The following is a 27,752-nucleotide window of genomic DNA, read 5'->3' as shown; positions in this document are numbered from 1 at the left end:
CACCAACTGAGGGATCATGATATATTAAATGTTAAAAAGGTGTCATTTATTGCAATGGTCATAAACTGTAAAGCACAGAAGAAGTCAGAGAAATTGTATTGGACTGTGACTGAAGGAGGGGGATGGGTTTTGCTTGTTGATGTGTCTGTCTATTTTTGTATTTTGTATGATATCGTTTTTCCTCCTTTTCTCGCAATATATTTTGTATTTTCTCGTTCAATAGCCCGTCCAGTTGGTGGCGGTAATGCCCCATTAACATTTGATGCCAACCGCAGTTAAACCTCACCGAAGAAGAAGAGCTGCCAACATGGCGGCGCACATGAGACGCTTGACACATAGGTACAGAGCAGTGATAAACAAGAATTTAACATCACGTATAAGCCTCAGAGGATGTTTATCAAGGTCATATTCTCAGGTTCAAACAGACTTTTCGTCTAATCAAGTGCGGCGTACGTTCACAGATTTTTTTCATGATCTCTACCAACACATAATTGTGCCATCCTCCCCGGTTCGTCCGCGGGGAGACCCAAGTCTCCTGTTTGTCAACGCAGGCATGAACCAGGTAAATTGAACAGGCATCGGTTGATGTTCACATGAAGTATTAGCTATAGTATTAAATACAGTAGACACTCATTTGATTATTGGCAAGGGGCTGTAGCGAAGAAAGTTTGCCTCATGCATGACACTGGAGATTTGACACCTCTGACAGTTCTGTTGCTCACTGGGTGTACAGTTCCGCGTGAACAACAGAAGTGAGCGAGTATAGGCAATAAATAGGCCTACTAGCTAGCTATCTAAAGGCAATTCCAGTCAAATGCAGATTTTGTATCTTGTTGACTGTCCGTTGATTTTTTTGCATACTACTAGTTATGCAAGTGAACAGTTGTGTATACATACCATACCTTAGGCCATACATCAAATGCCTTCATAGCTTTTTTTGGGTGCTGCAACTTCACTGGCTCTGAGTTGGAATGATGCCTCTCTTCTCCTCTTCACTTAGTTCAAGCCCATTTTCCTGGGAGCAGCAGACCCGCTCAGTGAAATGGCCACATACCGGCGGGTGGTGAATAGTCAGAAGTGTGTCCGGGCTGGGGGTAAACACAACGACCTGGAAGATGTTGGTCGAGATGTCTACCACCACACCTTCTTTGAGATGTTAGGAAACTGGTCCTTTGGCGATTACTTCAAGGTGTGTGACATACATAAAATGTGTGACATACATGTAGCTATGATCTATGATGCCATAGCAGTTTATAAGGCAGGTGTAAAAATGCACATAAGCCTACAATGGAGAGTTAATTTAAAGGTCTACTTCATGGCAATTTGCTACAATGAACAAACATAGTAAAAATATAGTCTAGATGAGCAATTCATGTGTCATGAAATAACTAGTGAGGGGGTAATAGGTTAAGGGACCACTATGGCATTTATGCCCCTTCAGATTAGGGTAATAAGCACTCTTATGTCCCTGTGCAGGAGGAAGCGTGCATCATGGCCTGGCGTCTACTCACAGAGGAGTACAGGATTCCTCCAGAACGCCTCTACGTCTCATACTTTGCCGGTGATACCACCTCTGGTTTGCCAGCAGATGAGGAAACGCGCCACATCTGGCTAAGCATGGGGTATGAAAGCCATAGTTTCCTCTCCAAGATAATAACAACTTCCTCACTCATTTGTGTTTTGATCCTTCGCCATTCTCTTTTTTGGTTTATGTTTTTGTTTGTAGAGTGCCCTCTGATCACCTCCTGCCATTTGGGATGAGGGACAACTTTTGGGAGATGGGGGAGATTGGCCCCTGTGGTCCCTGCACAGAGATCCACTATGACCACATTGGGGGCCGTAATGCAGCCTCGCTGGTCAATGCGGACAGTCCTGATGTTGTCGAGATTTGGAACCTGGTCTTCATGCAATACAACAGGTGCTATACCTACTACCAGGGGCTGATAGTTTGGTTTTTAATTAACCATACTAAATACTATTTAGAACATGCTGTTTAGTATAAAAACGTTGCAGTAAGCAGCAAATATCAACATTCTAGGCTCATTCATAGGAATGCATCATCTAATGCACAACTGTGTTATTTCCCACCATTCGTACATTTTGGTACAACCCATCCTCTTAACTGATTATCAGCTGTTGTCAAACATGTGGGTCTGAAAAGGCAATTCTCTTCCTAAATAGTGTGCAGTGAATTCATACTAGATGAAAAGCCGAAATTAGTATGACTTCCTGACATTTTCGAAATGTAACATACTATAAAATGTTATGTTTTGCATACCCAATCAGAGTACTATTTAGAATTCAGGTATGGGTATTCGGACAAGCCCACTTGCTTACTAATTTCGTCTTTATTTCAGCCAAGGTCTCATGTTATTATTATAAAAGATAAACAAACACAAGCACTTTTGGCACACACAGCTAGCTAGTTAGGAGCAATTTTTGCTAATGCTTATGCACTCTAACCTTGACAGAGGATGTTAGCAAGACGACAACATCTTTACATTATTGTGTGATGAAAATATATTCCATCTGGAGTACACTCTACTATGGACTGTTAGACTTGAGTTTTCCATGACTGAATCACATTACTAGGGTGGATTGTGTGTCTGTGTTTACAGCCTATGTCTGACTCTGTGCTTGCGTTTGGCTGTTTCAGAGAGGCAGATCACAGCTTGCGGTCACTCCCCCAGTTCAGCGTGGACACTGGCATGGGTCTGGAGCGACTGGTGACCATTCTCCAAGGACAACGCTCCAACTACGACACTGACCTCTTTACCCCTCTGCTGTCTGCTATACAACAGGTACGTTTAGTTTGTTTGCAGATAATTAAGTACAATAAAATAGAGGATAGAAGAAACAAATTGAAGAAATGTAAAGAAAATACATGTGCAGGTCAGGAAGAGAAGCAGACATTTTATTTAACCTTTATTTTATCAGGGAGCCAAGGTCTCTTTTACAGATGAGCCCTGAATTACATTAATTACAGAAAAGACACATATCAAAATGCAAGCAGAAAGAAAAACACAGTCATAAAAAACAAACAGATTCATGAGTAATAAGGTCCTTAATCAGCTTTGTGAATTGCCCTAGAGGCACCAGAACATAAAATGTAAGAACATTTTGAAGATTGTTCCAAAAATATTTACCTAACTCAGTAGAGACCAAAGGAATTTCCAGAGTTAGCCATCCCTGAGACTGGGTGTGGTAACTCGTATGTCTAAAGTTTATTAATGCTGTTAGGTACAATGGGACTTTTTGTAAAGTGGCTTTATAAATGAAAACATAGCAATGTATCAACCTACGTGACATCAAAGAGGGCCAACCAACTTTCTGGTAGAGAATGCAGTGATGAGTACTAAAATTGTTGCACGTAAAAAGCGCAGTGCGCTATGATAAACTGCATTTATGATATAAACTGCATTTAACGGCTTTAATGAAGTGGCAGCTGCGTTCATATAGATGATGTCGCCATAGTCTAGGACCGGTAGGAACGTCGACTGAATAATCTGCTTTCTACCATTAAGCGAGAGGCAGGACCTATTTCTATAAAAGAAGCCCATTTTTCTCAGCTTCTTAACTAACTCATCAATATGCTTTTTAAAAGACAGCTTCTCATCTATACAAATGTCCAGATATTTGTAAGCACAGACACGATCAATATGAACACCATCCAAAGTACATATGCTTAAATCATCAGACTTATTTGTATGCAGTCTAGAGAACAACATATACTTAGTTTTACTGACATTCAGTACTAATTTCAGGTTAATAAAGTTTTTCTGTAATACAATGAAGGCAAACTGTAGTTAAGATCAACCGTGGGGGCAACACCTTTCGGAATAACCAGGAAATCTGATTTAACGCCATCAGTAGATATACATTGAGTTCTATCTGTCAAGTAATTATTATATATATTTTTTTTTTTTAGGGGGTAGATCAGCTTTAATATTGCAGATAGATTGTAGCTTCCATCAATGTAATATCAATGTAATTGTCTGCATCATTTCCAGTCCCCCATATATATATTTTAATATATATACACTGTATATATACACTACCGGTCAAAAGTTTTAGAACACCTACTCATTCAAGGGTTTTCCTTTATTTTTACTATTTTCTACATTGTAGAATAATAGTGAAGACATCAAAACTATGAAATAACACATATGGAATCATGTAGTAACCAAAAAAGTGTTAAACAAATCAAAATATATTTTATATTTCAGTTTCTTCAAATAGCCACCATTTGCCTTGATGACAGCTTTGCACACTCTTGGCATTCTCTCAAACAGCTTCATGAGGTAATCACCTGGAATGCATTTCAATTAACAGGTGTGCCTTGTTAAAAGTTAATTTGTGGAATTTCTTTCCTTCTTAATGCGTTTGAGCCAATCAGTTGTGTTGTGACAAAGTAGGGGGGTTATACAGAAGATAGCCCTATTTGGTAAAAGACCAAGTCCATATTATGGCAAGAACAGCTGAAATAAGCAAAGAGAAATGACAGTCCATCATTACTTTAAGACATGAAGAACAGTCAATACGGAACATTTAAAGTACTTAGAAAGTTTCTAAAAGTGCAGTCGCAAAAACCATCATGGAAGACCCAGAGTTACCTCTGCTGCAGAGGATAAGTTCATTATAGTTACCAGCCTCAGAAATTGCAGGCCAAATAAATGCTTCACAGAGTTCAAGTAACAGACACATCTCAACATCCACTGTTCAGAGGAGACTGTGTGAATCAGGCCTTCATGGTCGAATTGCTGCAAAGAAACCACTACTAAAGGACACCAATAAGAAGAAGAGATTTGCTTAGGCCAAGAAACACGAGCAATGGACATTAGACCGGTGGAAATGTGTCCTTTCGTCTGGAGTCCAAATTTGAGATTTTTGGTTCCAACCGCCGTGTCTTTGTGAGACGCGGTGTGGGTGAACGGATGATCTCCGCATGTTTATTTCCCACCGTAAAGCATGGAGGAGGAGGTGTTATGATGTGGGGGTACTTTGCTGGTGACACTGTCTGTGATTTATTTAGAATTCAAGGCACACTTAACCAGTATGGCTACCACAGCATTCTGCAGCGATACTCCATCCCAACTGGTTTGGGCTTAGTGGGACTATCATTTGTTTTTCAACAGGACAATGACCCAATTCACCTCCAGGCTGTGTAAGGGCTATTTGACCAAGAAGGAGAGTGATGGAGTGCTGCATCAGATGACCTGGCCTCCACAATCTCTCGACCTCAACCCAATTGAGATGGTTTGGGATGAGTCGGACCGCAGAGTGAAGGAAAAGCAGCCAACAAGTGCTCAGCATATGTGGGAACTCCTTCAAGACTGTTGGAGAAGCATTCCAGGTGAAGCTGGTTGAGAGAATGCCAATAGTGTGCAAAGCTGTCATCAAGGCAAAGGGTGGCTATTTTAAGAATCTCAAATATAAAATATATTTTGATTTGTTTAACCCTTTTTTGGTTATTACATGATTCCATATGTGTTATTTCATAGTTTTGATGTCTTCACTATTCTACAATGTAGAAAATAGTAAAAATAAAGAAAAACCCTTGAATGAGTAGGTGTTATAAAACTTTTGACCTGTAGTGTATATTTATCTATTTTATAAATACATTTTCCTTTATTATTTTCCCCCAACACCACCACCCCTCCCCTAATTGCCGTAAACTAATGGACAACAACACTTAGACTTCTACTTCCGGCTTATACATACTATATACATTTGACGGACACAATGTATTTTACAATAGTTATCTTTTGTTTGTTTTTAATCCATTCCTTCATCTACCCTCAATCCCTCCCATCTATCTCTGAAGAGCTTCTATTTGCCATATATTTTTCAACTGCGCTGTGATGTTTCACAAAAGTTCTGAACCTTTCTATTCTCATAGTTTCTACAGATTGTAAATTAAAGATAAACATTTTTGCTAAAAGTATTATTATATTATTGATCGATTGACTATGACTTTTCAAACCACCCAGTAGTGCTATTTGCAGAGTTAGCTCCAGGTAAATGTTGCAATTCTGTCAAGTAATTTTTAAACCAGGTACATGCAGCATGGTCTAGGTCAACTGAGGAAAGCCTCTGAATTAGCAGTGAGTGATCAACACTATCGAAAGCCTTTGACAGGTCAATGAAGAGGGCAGCACAATGTTGCCTTATATCCATACAGTTAACCACATCATTTGTAACTAGGGATGCAGCAGAGATATTGCTATGACCTGGTCTAAAACCCGACTGATGTACATTTATACTGAACAAAAATATAAACGCAACATGCAACAATTTCAACGATTTTACTGAGTTACAGTTCATATAAGGAAATCAATTAATTGAAATAAATTCATTAGGCCCTAATCTATGGATTTCACATGACTGGGCAGGGGCGCCAAACAGAATGAGATTTACCCCACAAAAGGGCTGTATTACAGACAGAAATACTCCTCAGTTTCATCAGCTGTCCAGCTGGCTGGTCTCAGACGATCCCGCAGGTGAAGAAGCCAGATGTGGAGGTCCTGGGCTGGCGTGGTTACACGTGGTCTGCGGTTGTGAGGCCGGTTGGAAGTACTGCCAAATTCTCTAAAACGACGTTGGAGGTGGCTTATGGTAGAGAAATTAACATTCAGTTCTCTGACAACAGCTCTGGTGGACATTCCTGCAGTCAGCATGCCAACAGCACGCCAATTGCACACTACCTCAAAACATCTGTGGCATTGTGTTGTGTGACAAAACTGCACATTTTAGAGTGGCCTTTTATTGTCCCCAGCACAAGGTGCACATGTGTAATGATCATGCTGTTTAATCAGCTTGTTGATATGCCACACCTGTCAGGTGGATGGATTACCTTGGCAAAGGAGAAATGCTCGCTAACAGGGATGTAAATAAATTTGTGCACCAAATTTGAGCGAAATAAGCTTTTTGTGCGTGTGGACATTTCTGGGATCTTTTATTTCAGCTCATGAAACATGGGACCAACACTTTACATGTTGCGTTTATATTTTTGTTCAGTATAGAATACATTTCAAAGATAAGAAAGATCTTAGCTGAGAATTAATCAAGGATTCAACATTTTTAGCTAGGCAAGAAAGTTTAGAAATAGGCCGATGAATAATGAGGGAAACATGAGTTAAACCTTCCCTACATAGGAAATAAAACGTGATAACTTTATCTATTTGTGCGTGATTGTGAAATTAATTATGACACACAATTTGGACAATTAACCCTATTGTCTTACACCCACTGCTCTCTCCAGCTACTCTTGCCCTATGGTTCTGTTGCTCCCATGGGATTAAATGTATGTTCACTGACATCTATATCTTTCTTACAGGAGAATATTAGTGCCCGATTATTGGTTTGTTTGGTTTGTTTCTTTTTCTCATCTAAATTCATCTAGTGCTCCAATTGCCCTGAGTATAGAGGGAGGACTGGAGAGGCGGATGTGGGCAAAGTGGACATGGCATACCGCGTCGTTGCTGACCACGTGCGCACCCTGTCTGTCTGCATTGCTGACGGAGTCTACCCAGGCATGTCTGGGGCCGAGTGAGTCAAACTGCTGTTAGTCTCTCGCTGCACCATGCTCTGATTTTGGCTCATGCACAACAGGCAATCTGAAAGGTGGAAGGAAATGATAACACCTAAAGGTATAACAAAAGGGTAGTTAACACTAGAACCGCCTGGCCTTTGACATTTTAGTCATTTTAGCAGACGCTCTTATCCAGAGCGACTTACAGTTAGTGAGTGCATACATTTTCATACTGTAAGTACCTGCTAGAGAATGTTGAGAGCGTTACCAGGCGTCTCCTTTAGCATCAGATGCATATCAACCCCGCAAGGTGCCCAAATATAAGCACGAACGCCTGATAAATAGAGCATAAACAGTTGTAAAGCATGAATTGCATGAAGAAATATTTGTGGAAATATATCCATGTAAAAATAAAACAACTATTAGTTATATGTTTAGATAGAGTCAATGATATGTGTTGTCTAATTCTACAAACTTCTAGTGAAAAATATGCTATTGGAAGACTAATCATTTGGTGGTGTTTATAAAGGTCTTAGAACATAATAGCATTTTCATTATTTGATGTTACTCTAGACTATAAGTAAAACATGAAAAACCACTAGTTCAAGTCCATCACAAAGAAGTCCATTATAATGTTGTTTTGGCAGGTCTAAAGAAACATTGTGGAAATAAGAAAATGTATTTAAAAGAAAACAGAATAGCATATTTAAAGTTTATTATGTTACTAGTCAAAACATTTGACATGCATGTGACTCTGAAGGTGAGTGATGCTCCTTTCCTTGCATCTGTCAATTACAAGATGTGCCCATCTCTAAAATCTACAATTTGACAACTGATAATATTGTCACTCATCAGACTATTGTCAATTTTAATCTTGTCTTATTATGTGTGAAATTAGTTTTGGTATAGTTTCGATGGGCCGGCTGTGCAGGCTGACAGGCCTTTGTTTCCCCTCACTCATCAACTTGGATAGAGTCAAGGATATGTTTTGCAGTATTCTAAAGGCCTGCTGCAACAGGCGAAGTGGTGATAAAAAAACATGGTGAAGTGGTGATCCCACTGGCTATAAGGTGAATGCACCTATTTGTAAGTCGCTCTGGATAAGAGCGTCTGCTAAATGACGTAAATGTAAATGCAACACGTAGCATGTTTTAGTTTCCCTTACAATACATTTGAATAGTAATAGAGTTACAGTAAATAAAACAGTCCCATAACAGCTTCTTTTTACAAAGTAAAACTTAAAAGATAATGATGATATCCCACAAGGCGCTCGGTTAAATTCTTTGCTATAAACATGAGCGCCAACGCTGATAAATAGGCATAACACAAAGTCGTCATTACACTATTGTCTTTCTAAATGAAGTCAACCTCTTCACCCTCCTTATCATTCAGTTTGGCCTAATTTAAATTCAATTGTGAAGTAACGTGCACAATTATCACCCATTCATCCATTTGTCATTCATTCAGTGAAGAGCGAGAGAGACGCATTGGCGCCTGGCTGGGTACCAACGTCCTACAGCGCATTATCTTGGCGGGTTAAGTTGGGAATAGGTGTGAATAAAACAGGTAAAAAGGGCAGACGTCGCATTTAGTTTTTTACAAAATCAAAAGTCAGTTGCTGTTGGCCGATAGCGGTTCTAGTGTTAAAGGTTAAATTAACTGAGAGTAATATTTCAGTCTAAAATTAACATATCTCAATCCCAAAGATTGAGAAAGAAGATTGAAATGGTGAAATTTGTCTGGGATTGAGACAAATAGCTGAATCTACAAAACAGACTGTGGGAGGTCTGAACACATCTGACAATAATTGCAATTGTAATTCTTATTCTCTTTCAATTATTGTGTGTGTGCGTGCATTTGTGTGTGCCTGCTGCAGATTGGTTTTGCGCCGTATCCTCCGGCGAGCTGTGAGGTTCAGCACTGAGGTACTGCAGGCCCCTGAGGGAGCGCTGGCAAGCCTGGTACCCACTGTTGCTCTTATCCTGGTGAGTTTGGGCGTGATATCAGACTTGTGCCCTTTGTGTCATCATGGTCTTGATCCTCTCTCAACCACATCTCTTCTACAGGGTGATGCTTATCCTGAACTGCATAAAGAGACAGATAGGGTATGTTAATTAACATGAAATGAGAGAAATTACATCAACAACACGACAACAACACATTTAATGATGTGTTGTTGTCGTGTTGACACAGCCATTTACTTAACACATGTTTTCTCAGATGAGTGAGAAGGAAGGTATGGTGATAGACTATTAAGATCTATTTTATTTATTTTCAGATCATGGATATAATCAATGAAAACGAGGCCCAGTTCCTGTCCTCTCTGAAGCAGGGGCGCAGAGTGATTGACAGGACACTCCAGAGATTGGAGAAAAATGACACTCTATTCCCAGGTCAGCTTCAGTATTAGGATACTAGGATACAGTACTAGGATAGGGTAGGGTTTGTAATAGGGTATTTGTGTTCTACATTTTTTGGGCAATTTTTATTTCTGTAGTCAATCCTTTGTGTGTGTGCTTATCTCCTAGCGCCTGTGGCCTGGTCTCTGCATCGTAACCTGGGCTTTCCTCTGGATCTCATTGGACTAATGCTGGAGGAGAAGGGCTTGAGTGTTGACCAACAGGCCCTTTATGAGTTGGCCATTGAAAATGAAAAGGTAACTACAGTCAGTGCTTTTCTTTTCCTCTCCTTTTCTCTACCTGAAGCAAATATTGGTAGTCTAATTTAGCTTTATGAAGCTGCATAGCCAATTACTATAAAGTAACTGTCCAGTGTTTCCAGATTCTATGAAATATCACCTATATAGTGGGGGAAAAAAGTATTTAGTCAGCCACCAATTGTGCAAGTTCTCCCACTTAAAAAGATGAGAGAGGCCTGTAATTTTCATCATAGGTACACGTCAACTATGACAGACAAAATGAGAAAAAAAATTCCAGAAAATCACATTGTAGGATTTTTAATGAATTTATTTGCAAATTATGGTGGAAAATAAGTATTTGGTCAATAACAAAAGTTTCTCAATACTTTGTTATATACCCTTTGTTGTACGTCTTCACAAGGTTTTCACACACTGTTGCTGGTATTTTGGCCCATTCCTCCATGCAGATCTCCTCTAGAGCAGTGATGTTTTGGGGCTGTCGCTGGGCAACACGGACTTTCAACTCCCTCCAAAGATTTTCTATGGGGTTGAGATCTGGAGACTGGCTAGGCCACTCCAGGACCTTGAAATGCTTCTTACGAAGCCACTCCTTCGTTGCCCGGGCGGTGTGTTTGGGATCAGTGTCATGCTGAAAGACCCAGCCACGTTTCATCTTCAATGCCCTTGCTGATGGAATCTCACGATACATGGCCCCATTCATTCTTTCCTTTACACGGATCAGTCGACCTGGTCCCTTTGCAGAAAAACAGCCCCAAAGCATGATGTTTCCACCCCCATGCTTCACAGTAGGTATGGTGTTCTTTGGATGCAACTCAGCATTCTTTGTCCTCCAAACACGACTGAGTTGAGTTTTTACCAAAAAAGTTCTATTTTGGTTTCATCTGACCATATGACATTCTCCCAATCCTCTTCTGGATCATCCAAATGCACTCTAGCAAACTTCAGACGGGCCTGGACATGTACTGGCTTAAGCAGGGGGACACGTCTGGCACTGCAGGATTTGAGTCCCTGGCGGCGTGTGTTACTGATGGTAGGCTTTGTTACTTTGGTCCCAGCTCTCTGCAGGTCATTCACTAGGTCCCCCTGTGTGGTTCTGGGATTTTTGCTCACCGTTCTTGTGATCATTTTGACCCCACGGGGTGAGATCTTGCGTGGAGCCCCAGATCGAGGGAGATTATCAGTGGTCTTGTATGTCTTCCATTTCCTAATAATTGCTCCCACAGTTGATTTCTTCAAACCAAGCTGCTTACCTATTGCATATTCAGTCTTCCCAGCCTGGTGCAGGTCTACAATTTTGTTTCTGGTGTCCTTTGACAGCTCTTTGGTCTTGGCCATAGTGGAGTTTGGAGTGTGACTGTTTGAGGTTGTGGACAGGTGTCTTTTATACTGATAACAAGTTCAAACAGGTGCCATTAATACAGGTAACGAGTGGAGGACAGAGGAGCCTCTTAAAGAAGTTGTTACAGGTCTGTGAGAGCCAGAAATCTTGCTTGTTTGTAGGTGACCAAATACTTATTTTCCACCATAATTTGCAAATAAATTCATTAAAAATCCTACAATGTGATTTTCTGGATTTCTTTTCCTTACAGGCCTCTCTCATCTTTTTAAGTGGGAGAACTTGCACAATTGGTGGCTGACTAAATACTTTTTTTCCCCACTGTAATTAATTACAATGAGTGAAATAGTTTTCCTTCCAAAAAATTGTAATTAGGTATTTCTGTGTTTGAATGGTGTGGGCGTATACCAGTCATTACAAATATTAACGTGAGTACACCGCTGATTGGCCAGCTCAGCCAATGAGCCAACATGTTCTATGAGGATATAGCAAGCATTTTTGAAACAGTCTGTTTGAGATTCAACTTTGAGGTGGAGTTTTTGTGTTTTTTCTCAAATTTATGCTTTGGCCACATACGAGTATAGGACGAGTCAAAAACAATATTTGGGTATGAGTTAAATGTGAGATTTTCACTGGACATCTACTTTAAACATTACACTTTTATGGTTTTACCACATATTAGTTTGTTCCTTTACTCAACACTGCATTATTTCATGAGTACTACATTTACATTAAAATGATAAATTAATGCTTAAGAATACATTATTTATGGTTTTAATCTATTGAAACTATGTGAGGCCATCCAGCTTTTTCAGCATTCTTTGCAGATAACTGTTTTTACTGACAATTATGCACCCCATTCCATGGCAGTCTCTCCTCTCCCCACCTTAAGTGTCAGGTTCAGACCTCAATTGGGGATACGCTGGTCCATCTGGATCTGCACAGCCTAGCCCAGCTGCAGAGTGGAGAAGTCCCCCACACAGACGACTCTCCCAAGTACCACTACAGCTTGGCACAGGATGGCAAATATGGTATAAATGAGTTCTCGAGATAGAGACAACATGCTCACTCACAATTACAGTAATTTGTCTTAAATGGTTGGGTGCTGGATCCTCGCTAGGAAAATCCTTAGAGAATGAATTAGACAGCACTCCAAAGGATAATCTTCAATACTGCTCCAAAGGATAATATTCAATCAATATTATTATATTCAGGTCAATTATCCTTTGTATTGCTGTCCACTTTATAATAATAATAATAATAATAATAATAATAATAAATAATAATATGCCATTTAGCAGACGCTTTTATCCAAAGCGACTTACAGTCATGCGTGCATACATTTTTGTGTATGGGTGGTCCCGGGGATCGAACCCACTACCCTGGCGTTACAAGCGCCGTGCTCTACCAGCTGAGCTACATTCTCTCTGAAAGGAGCCCTGCGTTTTTTTATCCAGTGTTCCAGCCCTGCCATGCTACCGTGCAGGCCCTGTACTGTGGACAGTCTCTTGTCTCGAAGGTGGCCGGGGGCCAGAGGTGTGGTGTGGTGCTGGACCGGACCTGTTTCTATGCAGAGCAAGGCGGGCAGTCCCACGATCAGGGCTACTTCATCAGAGATGGACTGCCGGTCAGTGTTCGCTACACCTTGTTTAAGACACCATGTTTCAGTCATGTTTAAGTGCACTGTGTCACAACGTGTGTCTGTGAGCTGCTTGTTAGGGATGGGCCTGAAAATGCGTGGTCCATACATTGCATGTTCAACTTTCCTGCATATGAATGTCCTATCCCTCAGCTAAATATTTACTAAGCTATTGAAACTAAATTAATTGAATCATTCCTTTCATGGTATATTTACTAGCCTAGTTAGCTGAATTGGCTGGAGTTGATCCCTAGGGTTTTGGGATGTTGTGTGTGTTCCCTCAGGATGTCCTGTACCCTGTTGAGGCTGTGCAGGTTGCTGGGGGATATGTGGTTCATCAGGTCACTGCTGCTGAAGTGCTGAGAAAAGGAGACCAGGTCCAGCTCTACGTAGATGAGGTATAAAATTTTCTACAGGTCACCTCTTAGCTTACACAATGGACCTTATTTACACAGCAGACATGATCATTTGAAATCCAGCCTAGTTGGGTAGAAGGAAGCAAAAGTGCTCTATTGAAGTCTATGGAAACTATCCTCACGTTCAACCTTTAAATGAACAAATAAGTCATAAATCATCAGAGTATCTATAGTCACACTGTATTTGACTGCCAAACCTGTTTAAACATATGTTGGTTACCATAGACCAGGGGTGTCAAACTCATTCCATGGAGGGCCTAGAGTCTGCAGGTTTTTTGGATTTTCCTTTCAATTAAGCCCTAGACAACCATGTGTGGGGAGTTCCTTACTAATTACATTTACATTTTAGTCATTTAGCAGACGCTCTTATCCAGAGCGACTTACAGTTAGTGAGTCCATACATTTTTTTTTTTTCAATTAAGTGGCCTTAATTCATCAACCAAGTACAAGGGAGGAGCAAAAACCCGCAGACACTCGGCCCTTCGTGGAATGAGTTTGACACATTCCATAGACAAATGCAGGTTAGCTTATAAAAAAGATTTATTCATAAGGCTTCTGCAACAAATGAACTACGGGTGTGTGTTATTTGTGATATATGTGTGTTTGTGCGCTTTAAATCTATCCGACTGGGCAAAAACTGGTTGAATCAATGTTGTTTCCACATAATTTCAACCAAAAAAGTTAATGTGAGGATGTTGAATCAATGTGAAAAACTGATTTGGATTTGCAAAAAGTCCTCAACGTAAGGGAATTTTGTATTTTTTTCACAACTTTTCACCTAAATCCAATGACAGGGTGACATTTTTGGTTGATTTCATGTTGTATTCACATGAATGTAAATCAAAACAAGACGTTGAACTGACGTCTGTGCCCAGTGGGATGTTTGTGACGTATACTTTGTCATAAATATGATTATGTTAATAGCATATTACATGTCATAATTGAATTTGCTAATAAGAAAATACATGTTTATTCACATCCAGCCACAGAGACTAGCCTGCATGGTCAAGCACACAGCCACACACGTCCTCAACTTCGTCCTCCGTCAGCTGCTGGGTCCTTCTGTGGAGCAGAGAGGCAGTCATGTCGCTGCAGACCGCCTACGCTTTGACTTCAGCGTCAAGGTATACAATACGACCCGTTTTTAGCCCCTCTTGAATTTGATAATTTGTCGTTGTCCTCTTGGACTTTACATTTTTTAAATACTCATAGCAGCCTTGGGTGATTCAGCTTATAGTATGACAAGTATCTTATATTATCTATCCACACATTTAAAACCAAATTCAGCACAGAATTTCGAAAACACATTTTATTTAACAGCATAAGGATTGCATCAATCATCAGCTCTCTGTTTAATCTTGAACCCTTGTGGGGCTTTCACATATCTCTGTATGATCCGGATCCTGGAGCGTTTGGTACCCTGATCCGCACTATAAAGCGTATGTGAAACGTAAATGAATCCTGGCCGAAACGAATCCTGGACCCTGCCCAGGCTGTGGGTCCAAGATCCAGGACCAGGTATTGTGACGCAGCAACACCCTATGCTGATGTTCACATGCAGTAACGTTCAAATACAAAGTTGCAACACAAGCGATATTCGTTATTCTCCGTTGGTCATTCAACTTTTGTTAGCCAGCAAAGGTTCGCTAGAATACTATTAACTAGCTTAATTAGGTAAATCAGCTCAAATAAAATACAATTACATAAAATAAGAGGAAGGGGTGACATGGACTGTCTGTGAAACCAAGACCTTACTGGAGATCTGGGGAGATGAGGATCAAGGCGGAATTGTCAAACACCCACAAAAACACAGTGTTGTGTGGGAAAATGTGTGAACGTATGGGGGCAAAAGGCTACACAAGGAATGCAGAGCAGTACAGGACAAATTTTCCCACACAACACTGTGTTTTTGTGGATGTTTGACAATTCCGCCTTGATCCTCAGGATAGGAGGACCAAGAGGAAAAGGAAGGCACCTGACACACACAGCACCATGGCACCAATTGCAGACACACAGAAGAAACAATTCGAGGAGTTCATGAAGTTGGAGACTGACCGCCTCTTGAGCGAGGAGGAGCAGGCAGATCAACTGGTGGCATGTACAGCAAATGAGGAAAATAACAGTGAAAGGCAGCTTCAGCAAATGGATGAACTCCTCAGTGAGAATAAGAGCATTCTTACATTGTTTCAGCAGCTGGCAAACACATTTGAACATGTGGCAAGGGCCCTTGTCCCACCTCACCAAAGCTGTCCCCCAACAACACAAAGCAGGCCCAACAACACAGCGTGGTATCCCCCCACAACACCATTTGGAGCTTCAGTGTACTCACCTATACACCATTTAGAAGGCTCCATCAACATCCACCACGACCACATGTCGTCGTCTGTAGCCATCCATTGCAGAACTTTTGTCTTGTCTGATTTGATAAAATACATAGAATTCTAATTAGTTCAGTTTGGTTTTTAGATAATAAATCAGATTTAACAAACATCAATTGATGCAAATATTATGTAAGGGATAAACGCTGTCGTTCTCTACATTACCTTGGAAATAATGGACGACGCAACAGGACGAGGCGGAGCCGTTCGTTCCTTATGTTCCGTTGCCATGCTCAGTGGCAACGTTCTTATCCCTTGCCTGCTGCTAGCTAGCCAACTAGCTATGGTTACACAGTCACTACCTCTGCAGCCAGAATAACAGCAACGTTTATTCCATTGCATTTGTTTAAGCTGTTTATCCCGCTTATACCACAGTTGCCAAAGAAAACAATACAAAGCACACATTTACCGGTATAAATAAAAAACAAATCATTTATAATTTCATTTATATAAGCAAATTCATACTTTCTCATCTTTTGGTTGCTATCGACGCGACCCAGTCGTTCGTTTGATTAGTTCAATATTTATGGACGTGACCCAGTCGTTTGTTCTTTATGTTCCGTTGCCATGCTCACTGGCAACGTTGTTATCCCTTGCTTGCTAGCTAGCCAACTAGCTACGGCTAACACAGTCATGACCTCTGCAGCCAGAATAACAGTAAAGTAGCTGTTTTCTATTGACATTCATTTCGATACATCCATAACAATAAGCTGATAATACCCCATTTTGGCCTTGCATAGCTAGAAAAGTTTGCCTTCTCGTCAGGACACTCATCAACACTGACTGTTAATTACGAGGAGTTCACATTTAAGTGATAATGCCCTCGAAGCCGGTGTTTGGAGGATATATTGGCACAGGTGTTGTTAGGCCCGAGACGAAGTTGAAGGCCGGCAAACCGTGCCAATATATCCTCCAAAACACCGGCTTCGAGGGCATTATCACTTTTATACAACAGGTTACCAACATATTCAAATAATTAAAAATGTTATTTTGATTTATTCTTACTATTTTATCCTTCCATGAGATATAGTCCCGACACAAATCTTGGGTTGCTACCCAAGCCGGCTGGTCGTTCGTTCTATCGATTCGGTTGCCAGAGACACGACCCAGTCATTAAGTATTTTTGTTCTAAATCTATGGACTTGACCAGTCGTTCGTTCTAAATGTTCCATTGCCATGATGGCTGGCAACATTCTTATCCCTTGCTCGCTAGCTAGCCAACTTTGGCTAACAATGCTACCAGAATTACAGCAAAATTGCTGCATTTGCATATGTTTAAGCTGTTTTCTAGTGATTTTTGGGGGGGAATACATCCATAACAATGAGCTAATGATGTGCGATTTCGCCTGGCATAGAACATTTGCCCTCTTGCCAGGCCACAGTTCAGAAGAGATAGTCAACTACATAGCTAACACAATCACTTCAAACTAGCTGCATTTTGTGTTTTGTATTGACATTTCTTTGTAAATATCCATAAAGACTATGCTGATTCATGATTTTGACTGGCTGAGAAAAGCTGCCTGTCTGTCTCGTCCTGACTCCCGACACGTTCATTAGCATAGGACAGCTGGAGATCGAATTTCAATATCGAAACAATGTTGCAAATGTCGGAGGGACAGATTATTACAAATCTCCGCTGTTGAAAACCAAATACTATTCTAAAAGAAATGGGAGATAATGTCTAGATGCTTTTTATACTGTAGATCTAGAATATACAGTACATTGCCTGGCTGAGCTAATGAGACAGTGGTTTGTGCAGTCAGATGGAACAGAGTAAATAGGCATTTCAACGTCATAGATTTAGCCTGTGGTAACTTGTGGAATATACACCGTCTGGAATGCGGTTTTAACCAATCAGCATTGAGAATTAGACCCACCCGTTGTATAATGACAATGTAATCGTTTGGGTGTAGGGACTGATCAGAGCCTGAAGGTATGGAGGTGCTGTTCCCCTCACAGCTCCGTAGGCAAGCACCATGGTCTTGTAGCAGATGCGAGCTTCAACTGGAAGCCAGTGGAGTGTGCGGAGGAGCGGGGTGACGTGAGAGAACTTGGGAAGGTTGAACATCAGACGGGCTGCGGCATTCTGGATGAGTTGTAGGGGTTTAATGGCACAGGCAGGGAGCCCAGCCAACAGTGAGTTGCAGTAATCCAGACGGGAGATGACAAGTGCCTGGATTAGGACCTGTGCCGCTTCTTGTGTAAGGCAGGGTCGTACTCTCCGAATGTTGTAGAGCATGAACCTACAGGATCGGGTCAACGCCTTGATGTTAGCGGAGAACGACAGGGTGTTGTCCAGGGTCACGCCAAGGCTCTTCGCACTCTGGGAGGAGGACACAACGGAGTTGTCAACCGTGATGGCGAGATCATGGAACGGGCAGTCCTTCCCCGGGAGGAAGAGCAGCTCCGTCTTGCCGAGGTTCAGCTTGAGGTGGTGATCCGTCATCCACACTGATATGTCTGCCAGACATGCAGAGATGCGATTCGCCACCTGGTTATCAGAAGGGGGAAAGGAGAAGATGAGTTGTGTGTCGTCTGCGTAGCAATGATAGGAGAGGCCATGTGAGGATATGACAGAGCCAAGTGACTTGGTGTATAGCGAGAATAGGAGAGGGCCTAGAACTGAGCCCTGGGGGACACCAGTGGTGAGAGCACGTGGTGCGGAGACAGATTCTCGCCACGCCACTTGGTAGGAGCGACCGGTCAGGTAGGACGCAATCCAAGAGTGAGCCGCGCCGGAGATGCCCAACTCGGAGAGGGTGGAGAGGAGGATCTGATGGTTCACAGTATCAAAGGCAGCAGACAGGTCTAGAAGGACAAGAGCAGAGGAGAGAGAGTTAGCTTTAGCAGTGCGGAGAGCCTACGTGACACAGAGAAGAGAAGTCTCAGTTGAATGACCAATCTTGAAACCTGACTGGTTTGGATCAAGAAGGTCATTCTGAGAGAGATAGCAAGAGAGTTGGCTAAAGACGGAACGCTCAAGAGTTTTGGAGAGAAAAGAAAGAAGGGATACTGGTCTGTAGTTGTTGACATCAGAGGGATCGAGTGTTGGTTTTTTGAGAAGGGGTGCAACTCTCGCTCTCTTGAAGACGGATGGGACATAGCCAGCGGTCAAGGATGAGCGAGGTGAGGTAAGGGAGAAGGTCACCGGAGATGGTCTGGAGAAGAGAGGAGGGGATAGGATCAAGCGGGCAGGTTGTTGGTCGGCCGTCACAAGTCGGCCACCCAACAGACAATGAGACAATGAGGTTAGAAAAACAGCTGAATGGTAGGCATTATTGTATGTAATTATTGTAGGCAGCTAGCTGGCGTAATTACAGGTACTCTCAGGTGTGAAACAACTATCCACAGTTGCTAATAGTTACCAGTAGCTACCCGCTAGCTAGTCCAGGTAGTGGGTTAGCTAGCTTCGTACTTCACCGGGGTCAGCCGAATACAATACTTACCTACAATAATAACATACAACAATCCACGATAACTACCTACAATACCTAACTACAATCTAAATACATAGTTTAAGCTTTACTCGACAAAGCCTAAACTATGTATATAAGCCATATAAGCCAAGCTTACCTCCTGCCAGAGAGAGACACAACCTCACCCGACGACGACCAATACCGACTGTATTTGCAAAGTGTTGTTCATGCACTTAGCAACATACATTGTAAGTGTCAACCCAATGGTTGCAATTTGATACGTTTAAAAAATACATTGTGAAACCCAAACGTATTCTGCGGAATTGTCGCGAATGCTCCAGAGAACCGCACCAGGGTACCGAATTTCATGTGACAACACCCTTAGAGTAATCACATCCCTGTTATGAATGTTTGGAAGTTATATGCATTGCCAAAATCCAGTAAAGTCCAGTAGATAAGCAAAAAAAAACCTCACTGATGTATAGAAGCATGAAAACACTTGGGATGTAATAATAATAATTGCTTTCTGGTGGTCATTCTGTAGGGATCATTGAGTATTCCCCAGCTCCAGGAGATTGAGAGGAGCATCCACAACATTATCACAGAGAATAATGCGGTGTACATAGAGGAGGTTCCCCTGGCCCGGGCTAAAGACATCCCAGGACTAAGGACTGTGGATGAGGTAACTGTGTGTTGATTTGGGGACACTCCTACGCAGATTAAAAGGAATAATGATGTTCGTAACTGTAAAGTGTTGTTCATGCACTTAGCAACATACATTGTAAGTGTCAACCCAATGGTTGCAATTTGTAAGTGCAATTTATACTGCATAATAGTGTGTTGGCATTGGAGGATTCATGAATCCTCTGTAATTCTTCCTAGTTGTACCCTGATCCAGTGAGAGTGGTGTCCGTGGCAGTTCCCGTGGCAGACCTGTTCAATTCTCAGACGGATAGACGGACGTCAGTGGAGCTCTGCTGTGGAACGTAAGTGTTGTCTGTCTGTCTCTGTCTGTCTCACTCAATCACTCTTTCTCCCTCTCTCCGATAGATTCAAAAGGCATTTTTAAATGTATTACTTAATATTACTTGTTATTTACCATTATGAAATGACAATATGTCTCACCTTTCGGCATGTGAGGATGTGGCAAATTGCACAATATACTGTAAAAGAGCCAAAATATGAAAATGAGAAGAGACAGTCGAATTTATAAGCTTTATCGTGGGTTAAGGTTAGAAACAGATAACATATTTGGAGGAGTAGATTTGACAATTCCTATAGTAGTGAACAATACTAAATATTATATGTTCATTGGCTGTTCCAAAAGGGCCAAGCGTTTTTCTATTTTTCAGGCATTTACTGAGGACCGGGGAGATCGGGGATTTGGTTATAATTTCCGAGAGGCAGATGGTTAAAGGGATCAGCCGTATCGTGGCAGTCACTGGAGACGATGCCAGAGAGGTGTGTTCTATAAAAGCAAGAAGGCATATGACTAAATGGGCCGTGACTTATTGTGAATATACCAGAGGTGCATAGTAGCGGACTATATACAATCACATCACTCATGTATTCTCATGTTTTACAACACCAGTTAGTCTCTCGCGCAAGGCTTTTATGTTGCTGTTTCAGTATTAATTATGTAAATTTTCCAATTTTAGATTTAGGAAGTCATATATCACTGATCTTTTTAAAAACATTCCATGATCAAATAATATCAAATTATTCCTGAAGTGTGCACTCGTTCACAACTTCCCACAAATCTAAAAGCATTGGATTGTTGGAGGCACGGGCAGGTGGGAATTTCCACCATATTTCTTAAACCAGTCGTTTCCTTTCAAATTAGTGAAGGGAAGTGAACAAGTGCACACTTTGGGAGGAAGGAGAGATAATTGGGACATAGCCCAAGTTGAACGTTTTGGCAAATCACAAGGCTAGCAAGTAGCTTTCAACGAGATCCATTCTGATATTTGTTGTTGTTTTGTTGGCTCACAGGCTCGAGAGGCGGGACAGAACCTGACCCAGGAAGTGGAGTCTCTGTCGGCACGTCTTGCAGTGGTCGCCAGCCCCTCCCTCGCAGATGCCCACCGGCTGGCCAAAGAAGTGGGCATACTGACAGATGTATGTATGCTTTTCCGCTCCCGCCCCACTGACCTAACTGATAGTATTCAGACAGACAAGATTGAAAATGCTCCAAAAGGCAATTTCAGACAGTATTCAATTATGGCCTAAGTGTTTGAATAGCCGAGAGCATGGGACCTGCATTTTTGTCAAAATTGAGTTATTGACATAGCCCTGTTCTGTTCAATGTTCTCTACCTATAAAGTACTCTAAATACCCCAATTCATGTTGTTAAATTCAAAAGATTACAAGATAAATTGCTTATATCATTCAAACTTTAAAGCCAATTTTCTCAGAATCATCTTTTTGCAGATATAACCTTATAGTCCCAAGCGATCACATTACTTTAAATAGTTAGAATTAAATGCAAATATGACACAAATGCTTAGGCCTTATATGTGTTTTGTCCCAGGCAGTGGATTGCACTCCCATACCACAGTGGAAGCGGAGAGAGCTTCAAACTCGCCTCAAAGGTCTACAGAGGACAACCAACACAAGCATAAGGAAACTGGAGACCAAAGAGGTAACTCAAGCACACAACCCCATTGTCCTTTCAAACGTGTATTATTTCCCCCACAATAGCTACTTGACTTTAATGTGACAGGTAAAAAGATTAGTTGATCCTATTTTCTAACTTTTTGTATGTGAGAAGACACATGAGTCACAACAGCATTATAAAACAATCACCATTTTTAATGCATGATAAATAATGGTAATGTACATTATACTATTGTACTTTTAACTACTTTCTCTTTCTTACTTTTGTCCAATTTGCAGGCTGCTGTGAAAGCCCAATCACTATTCAAAAAGAATGGCAACAAGACTATTGTAGTGGACGCTGTGGACACAGACTCTATATCAGTATGTTTTTCATCTGAATTTCTGATGAGGCTCAGTATGTGTTCAGCATCCACAATTAGATAACTTTGCCCCATATTAAACTAATGCATCAGTATTCACAGAGAGTGAGTTACTATATTTTATCAATCACTTTTAGTGCCACCATCGTTTTTGGGAAACAGCTTAGATTCTAATGATGCACTTAAAGTGGGATTTAATGATGAACTTACCGTTACTAAGGCTCTGAGAAACTGAGCCTCGACTGTAGCATTTAGTTGATCCCGTTGCTCTCATTGTAGGTGCTGATGAAGACAGTGAACCAATACAGTGACATAGCCCCAGGGACCCTGGTCATGCTACTCTCCCACCAGCAGCCATCGGGGAAGGTCCTGTGCGCGTGCCAAGTGCCCAAGGTATAGGGTCTAGCTCATACATCACTGTATTTACTGATACTGTATTTTCTCTCAATAGGTCAAGTGAAAGTAATTTAATAGCAACAATTGTAACAACTAAAGCTGCATACAGTCTGAAGACACCTGTCTCTTATCACGCTCAATCTCTTTGTCTGTTTTTGTCTATGTGCCGGCCCAAACAGTCTTTCTCTTTTTGTCTGTATCTTTTCTCTTCTCTCTTACACTCAACACCTATGTATTTGGACATTGACGCTAACATTTAAATGTGTCTTTATACTCCAGCATTTTGGATTTGAGATCATATATTACAGTATAGAATGTCACCTTTTATTTTAGGGTATTTTCATACATATATATGTTTTACTGTTTAGAAAAAGACAAAGTGCTTTCATTTCTTAATGGTAAAAAAGATAGGGGAGAGTGGGGTAAGTTGTGCCGAAGGGTTTGTTGAGCCACCCCTTGTTTCTAGGAAACCATACACAAAATTAATCATGTGACCAAATATTTAGGAAGAGGTAATTATTTCATGGAGTCTGTGAAGGAAGAAACCTCATGGAAAAAGTGGTAAGCAAGTTAGATCCAAAAAACAGATTTTCACAAAGTCAAATTAATTTGTGTTATAGGTTTCATGATGCTTGTATCTAAACCAAAGTAGATTGTTTTAAGACTGTTTTATACATCAGTTGGGGTCTCTATAAGCTACAATATGAGGTCCTAAACCTAGCATGAAAGTGCATCCTTGTAGCTGTATGGGCTAATATAGTCAAAATGATTGCTTTGTGGTAAATTGATCCAATGGCTAATCAATATACCTCAAATGAATTACATTTTGGCACAGTATTTTGAAGACACCTCATGTTCGTGTGATTAGTCAAGGTCAAATGATGAAAGATGCCTTCCTCAGTTGAATTCGCCCTCCTCTAGGCCACAATTGAAGTATTTTCTTCCCAGGTGTAATGCAAGGCATTATTGCTGGGATATGAGGTTACACCAGGACCTGAGTCAATGTTAAAAGTGTTTGAAAAAAGTGCAAAGTGTTAGAAATGTGTCCCTATGCTAACCCTGTCCCTATGCTCAATTTACCCCATACCCGGGGTAAGTTGTGCCAAGAGACGACTTCTTTTGGACAACTATGGTTTTCAAAACTGTTATGTTTACATGAATTCTGATTATTTTCGGGGATAAACAACATCCTGAAATATACAGTGGGGAAAAAAAGTATTTAGTCAGCCACCAATTGTGCAAGTTCTCCCACTTAAAAAGATGAGAGAGGCCTGTAATTTTCATCATAGGTACACGTCAACTATGACAGACAAAATGAGAAAAGAAATCCAGAAAATCACATTGTAGGATTTTTAATGAATTAATTTGCAAGTTATGGTGGAAAATAAGTATTTGGTCAATAACAAAAGTTTCTCAATACTTTGTTAAATACCCTTTGTTGGCAATGACACAGGTCAAACGTTTTCTGTAAGTCTTCACAAGGTTTTCACACACTGTTGCTGGTATTTTGGCCCATTCCTCCATGCAGATCTCCTCTAGAGCAGTGAAGTTTTGGGGCTGTCGCTGGGCAACAGACTTTCAACCCCCATTTTCTATGGGGTTGAGATCTGGAGACTGGCTAGGCCACTCCAGGACCTTGAAATGCTTGTTACGAAGCCACTCCTTCGTTGCCCGGGCGGTGTGTTTGGGATCATTGTCATGCTGAAAGACCCAGCCACGTTTCATCTTCAATGCCCTTGCTGATGGAAGGAGGTTTTCACTCAAAATCTCACGATACATGGCCCCATTCATTCTTTCCTTTACACGGATCAGTCGTCCTGGTCCCTTTGCAGAAAAACAGCCCCCCAAAGCATGATGTTTCCTCCCCCATGCTTCACAGTAGGTATGGTGTTCTTTGGATGCAACTCAGCATTCTTTGTCCTCCAAACACGACGAGTTGAGTTTTTACCAAAAAAGTTATATTTTGGTTTCATCTGACCATATGACATTCTCCCAATCCTCTTCTGAATCATCCAAATGCACTCTAGCAAACTTCAGACGGGCCTGGACATGTACTGGCTTAAGCAGGGGGGACACGTCTGGCACTGCAGGATTTGAGTCCCTGGCGGCGTAGTGTGTTACTGATGGTAGGCTTTGTTACTTTGGTCCCAGCTCTCTGCAGGTCATTCACTAGGTCCCCCTGTGTGGTTCTGGGATTTTTGCTCACCGTTCTTGTGATCATTTTGACCCCACGGGGTGAGATCTTGCGTGGAGCCCCAGATCGAGGGAGATTATCAGTGGTCTTGTATGTCTTCCATTTCCTAATAATTGCTCCCACAGTTGATTTCTTCAAACAAGGCTGCTTGCTTATTGCAGATTCAGTCTTCCCAGCTTGGTGCAGGTCTACAATTTTGTTTCTGGTGTCCTTTGACAGCTCTTTGGTCTTGGCCATAGTGGAGTTTGGAGTGTGACTGTTTGAGGTTGTGGACAGGTGTCTTTTATACTGATAACAAGTTCAAACAGGTGCCATTAATACAGGTAACGAGTGGAGGACAGAGGAGCCTCTTAAAGAAGAAGTTACAGGTCTGTGAGCCAGAAATCTTGCTTGTTTGTAGGTGACCAAATACTTATTTTCCACCATAATTTGCAAATAAATTCATTAAAAATCCTACAATGTGATTTTCTGGAGAAAAAAAATCTCAATTTGTCTGTCATAGTTGACGTGTACCTATGATGGAAATTACAGGCCTCTCATCTTTTTAAGTGGGAGAACTTGCACAATTGGTGGCTGACTAAATACTTTTTTCCCCCACTGTATGTAGATATCTTTGTTAGAAAGAATAGTATTTTCCTTTGATATAGTGATCCTGAATGTAAATAATGGCTCAACATACCCCACTCTCACCTATGTACAGTGAATTCGGAAAGTATTCAGACCTGTTGACTTTTTCCACATTTTGTTACGCTACAGCCTTATTCTAAAATGGATTAAACTATTTATTTCCCTCATCAATCTACACACAATACCCCATAAAGACAAAGCGAAAGCAGTTTTTTTTAGAAATGTTAGCAAGTTTATGACAAAAAAACTAATAAGAAAAACACTTATTTACATAAGTATTCAGACCCTTTGCTATGAGACTTGAAATTGAGCTCGGGCATCCTGTTTCCATTCATCATCCTTGAGATGTTTCTACAACTAGATTGGAGTTCACCTGTGGTAAATTCAATTGATTGGACATGATTTGGAAAGCCACACACCTGTCTATATAAGGTCCCACAGTTGAAAATGCATGTCAGAGCAAAAACCAAGCCATGAGGTCGAGGGAATTGTCCGTAGAGCTCCGAGACAGGATTGTGTCGAGGCACAGATCTGGGGAAGGGTACCAAAACATTTCTGCAGCATTGAAGGTCCCCAAGAACACAGTGGCCTCCATCATTCTTAAATGGAAAAAGTTTAGAACCACCAAGACTCTGCCTAGAGCTGGCCGCCCGGTCAAACTGAGCAATTCGGGGGAGAAGGGCCTTGGTCAGGGATGTGACCAAGAACCCGATGGTCACTCTGACAGAGCTCCAGAGTTCCTCTGTGGAGATGGGAGAATCTTCCAGAAGGTCAACCTTCTCTGCAGCACTCCACCAATCAGGTCTTTATGGTAGAGTGGCCAGACGGAAGCCACTCCTCAGTAAAAGGCACATGACAGCCCGGTTGGAGTTTGCCAAAAGGCACCTAAAGGACTCTCAGACAATGAAAAACAAGATTATCTGTTCTGAAACCAAGATTGAACTCTTTGGCCTAAATGCCAGGCGTCACGTCTGGAGGAAACCTGGCACTGTCCCTACGGTGAAGCATGGTGGCGGCAGCATCATGCTGTGGGATGTTTTACAGCGGTAGGGACTGGGAGACTAGTCAGGATCAAGGGAAAGATGAACAGAGCAAAGTACAGAGAGATACTTCATGAAAACCTGCTCCAGAGCACTCAGGAGCTCAGACTGGGGGCGAAGGTTCACTTCCAACAGGACAACGACCCTAAGCACACTGCCAGAGCCCGGACTTGAACCCTATCGAACATCTCTGGAGAAACCTGAAAATAGCTGTGCAGCAATGCTCCTCATCCAACCTGACAGAGTATGAGAGGATCTGCAGAGAAGAATGGGAGAAACTCCCCTAATACAGGTGTGCCAAGCTTGTAGCGTCATACCCAAGAAGACTCAAGGCTGTAATCGCTGCCAAAGGTGCTTCAACAAAGTACTGAATAAAGGGTCTGAATACTTATGCAAAAATTTCTAAAAACCAGTTTTTGCTTTGTCATTATGGGTTATTGTGTATATTGATGAAGGGAAAAAAAACAATTTAATCCATTTTAGAATAATGCTGTAACATAGCAAAATGTGGAAAAAGTCAGTGTCTGAATACTTTCCGAAAGCACTGTACGAAAATACTCTCAAATAAAAGGTTACTTTTTTTTTTTACTGACGCCTTATATGAAACATTTGATCTCAAATCCCAAAATGCTGCAGTATAGAGCCAAATTAAAACATGTAGCTTCACTGTCCAAATACATATGGTATTGTGTGTGTGTGTGTGTGTGTGTGTGTGTGTATATTCACACACTCTTTCCTGCCTGTTCTCTCTCTCCATCACACCAACACTCACTCTACATCTTTGTCTCTCCATAGGGCTTTAGTGCGCTTTCTGCAAGTGACTGGGCCCTGACAGTGTGTACCCGCCTGGGAGGGAACGCAGGTGGCTCTGCCACTGTGGCAAAGGGCACAGGGAGTGTGGCCGACCTCACTGAGGCACTCAGGTGTGCTGAAGAGTATGCACAGGACAAGACCCAAAACATACGCTGAGTACAAACGTCCAGGGATCACAAGCCCACATTTATCATAGGGTGTAGGCAAAATATACCCCTGTTCAATGGAAAAGTTATTCAGCTGCCACGTGGGGGGCAGACCCGTCGCCAGACCTCAGTCTTAAGGGGGGCATATGAAATGCATGGGAGGGCAGGGCACAATTATTATTA

At 41.5% G+C, this 27,752-nt stretch overlaps 1 protein-coding gene across 2 annotated transcripts; it reads left to right on the top strand.

The window, feature by feature from the left end:
* The first annotated feature begins 302 nt into the window (after positions 1 to 302).
* On the top strand, positions 303 to 27,752 carry LOC121572655 (alanine--tRNA ligase, mitochondrial). 2 transcript variants are annotated; one of them, XM_045226685.1, is made up of 22 exons: positions 303 to 562; positions 1,001 to 1,189; positions 1,477 to 1,622; positions 1,727 to 1,918; positions 2,657 to 2,801; positions 7,403 to 7,548; positions 9,408 to 9,516; positions 9,598 to 9,636; positions 9,810 to 9,924; positions 10,060 to 10,187; positions 12,419 to 12,557; positions 12,984 to 13,153; positions 13,450 to 13,563; positions 14,565 to 14,705; positions 19,920 to 20,057; positions 20,258 to 20,361; positions 20,728 to 20,836; positions 21,368 to 21,493; positions 21,906 to 22,016; positions 22,271 to 22,354; positions 22,633 to 22,746; positions 27,406 to 27,752. In XM_045226685.1, exons 1-22 carry the CDS (start codon positions 308 to 310, stop codon positions 27,577 to 27,579), a joined length of 2,988 nt encoding a protein of 995 aa, XP_045082620.1. In that variant the 5' UTR covers positions 303 to 307; the 3' UTR covers positions 27,580 to 27,752. The 2 variants fall into 2 exon arrangements, with proteins under 2 accessions (XP_045082620.1, XP_045082621.1); XM_045226686.1 differs by lacking the exons at positions 19,920 to 20,057; positions 20,258 to 20,361; positions 20,728 to 20,836; ... (3 more) ...; positions 22,633 to 22,746; positions 27,406 to 27,752 and adding an exon at positions 15,526 to 16,029.

The sequence above is a fragment of the Coregonus clupeaformis genome, chromosome 17 (assembly GCF_020615455.1).
Source record: "Coregonus clupeaformis isolate EN_2021a chromosome 17, ASM2061545v1, whole genome shotgun sequence".
NCBI lineage: Eukaryota > Metazoa > Chordata > Actinopteri > Salmoniformes > Salmonidae > Coregonus > Coregonus clupeaformis.
This window is presented reverse-complemented; position numbering and strand designations above follow the sequence as displayed.

Coding starts and splice junctions, on each gene's coding strand:
- LOC121572655 (XM_045226685.1), top strand. CDS start 308: ATGGCGGCGCACATGAGACGCTTGACACATAGGTACAGAGCAGTGATA. Junction 563..1,000: donor TCAACGCAGGCATGAACCAG/GTAAATTGAACA, acceptor CTCTTCACTTAG/TTCAAGCCCATTTTCCTGGG. Junction 1,190..1,476: donor CCTTTGGCGATTACTTCAAG/GTGTGTGACATA, acceptor GTCCCTGTGCAG/GAGGAAGCGTGCATCATGGC.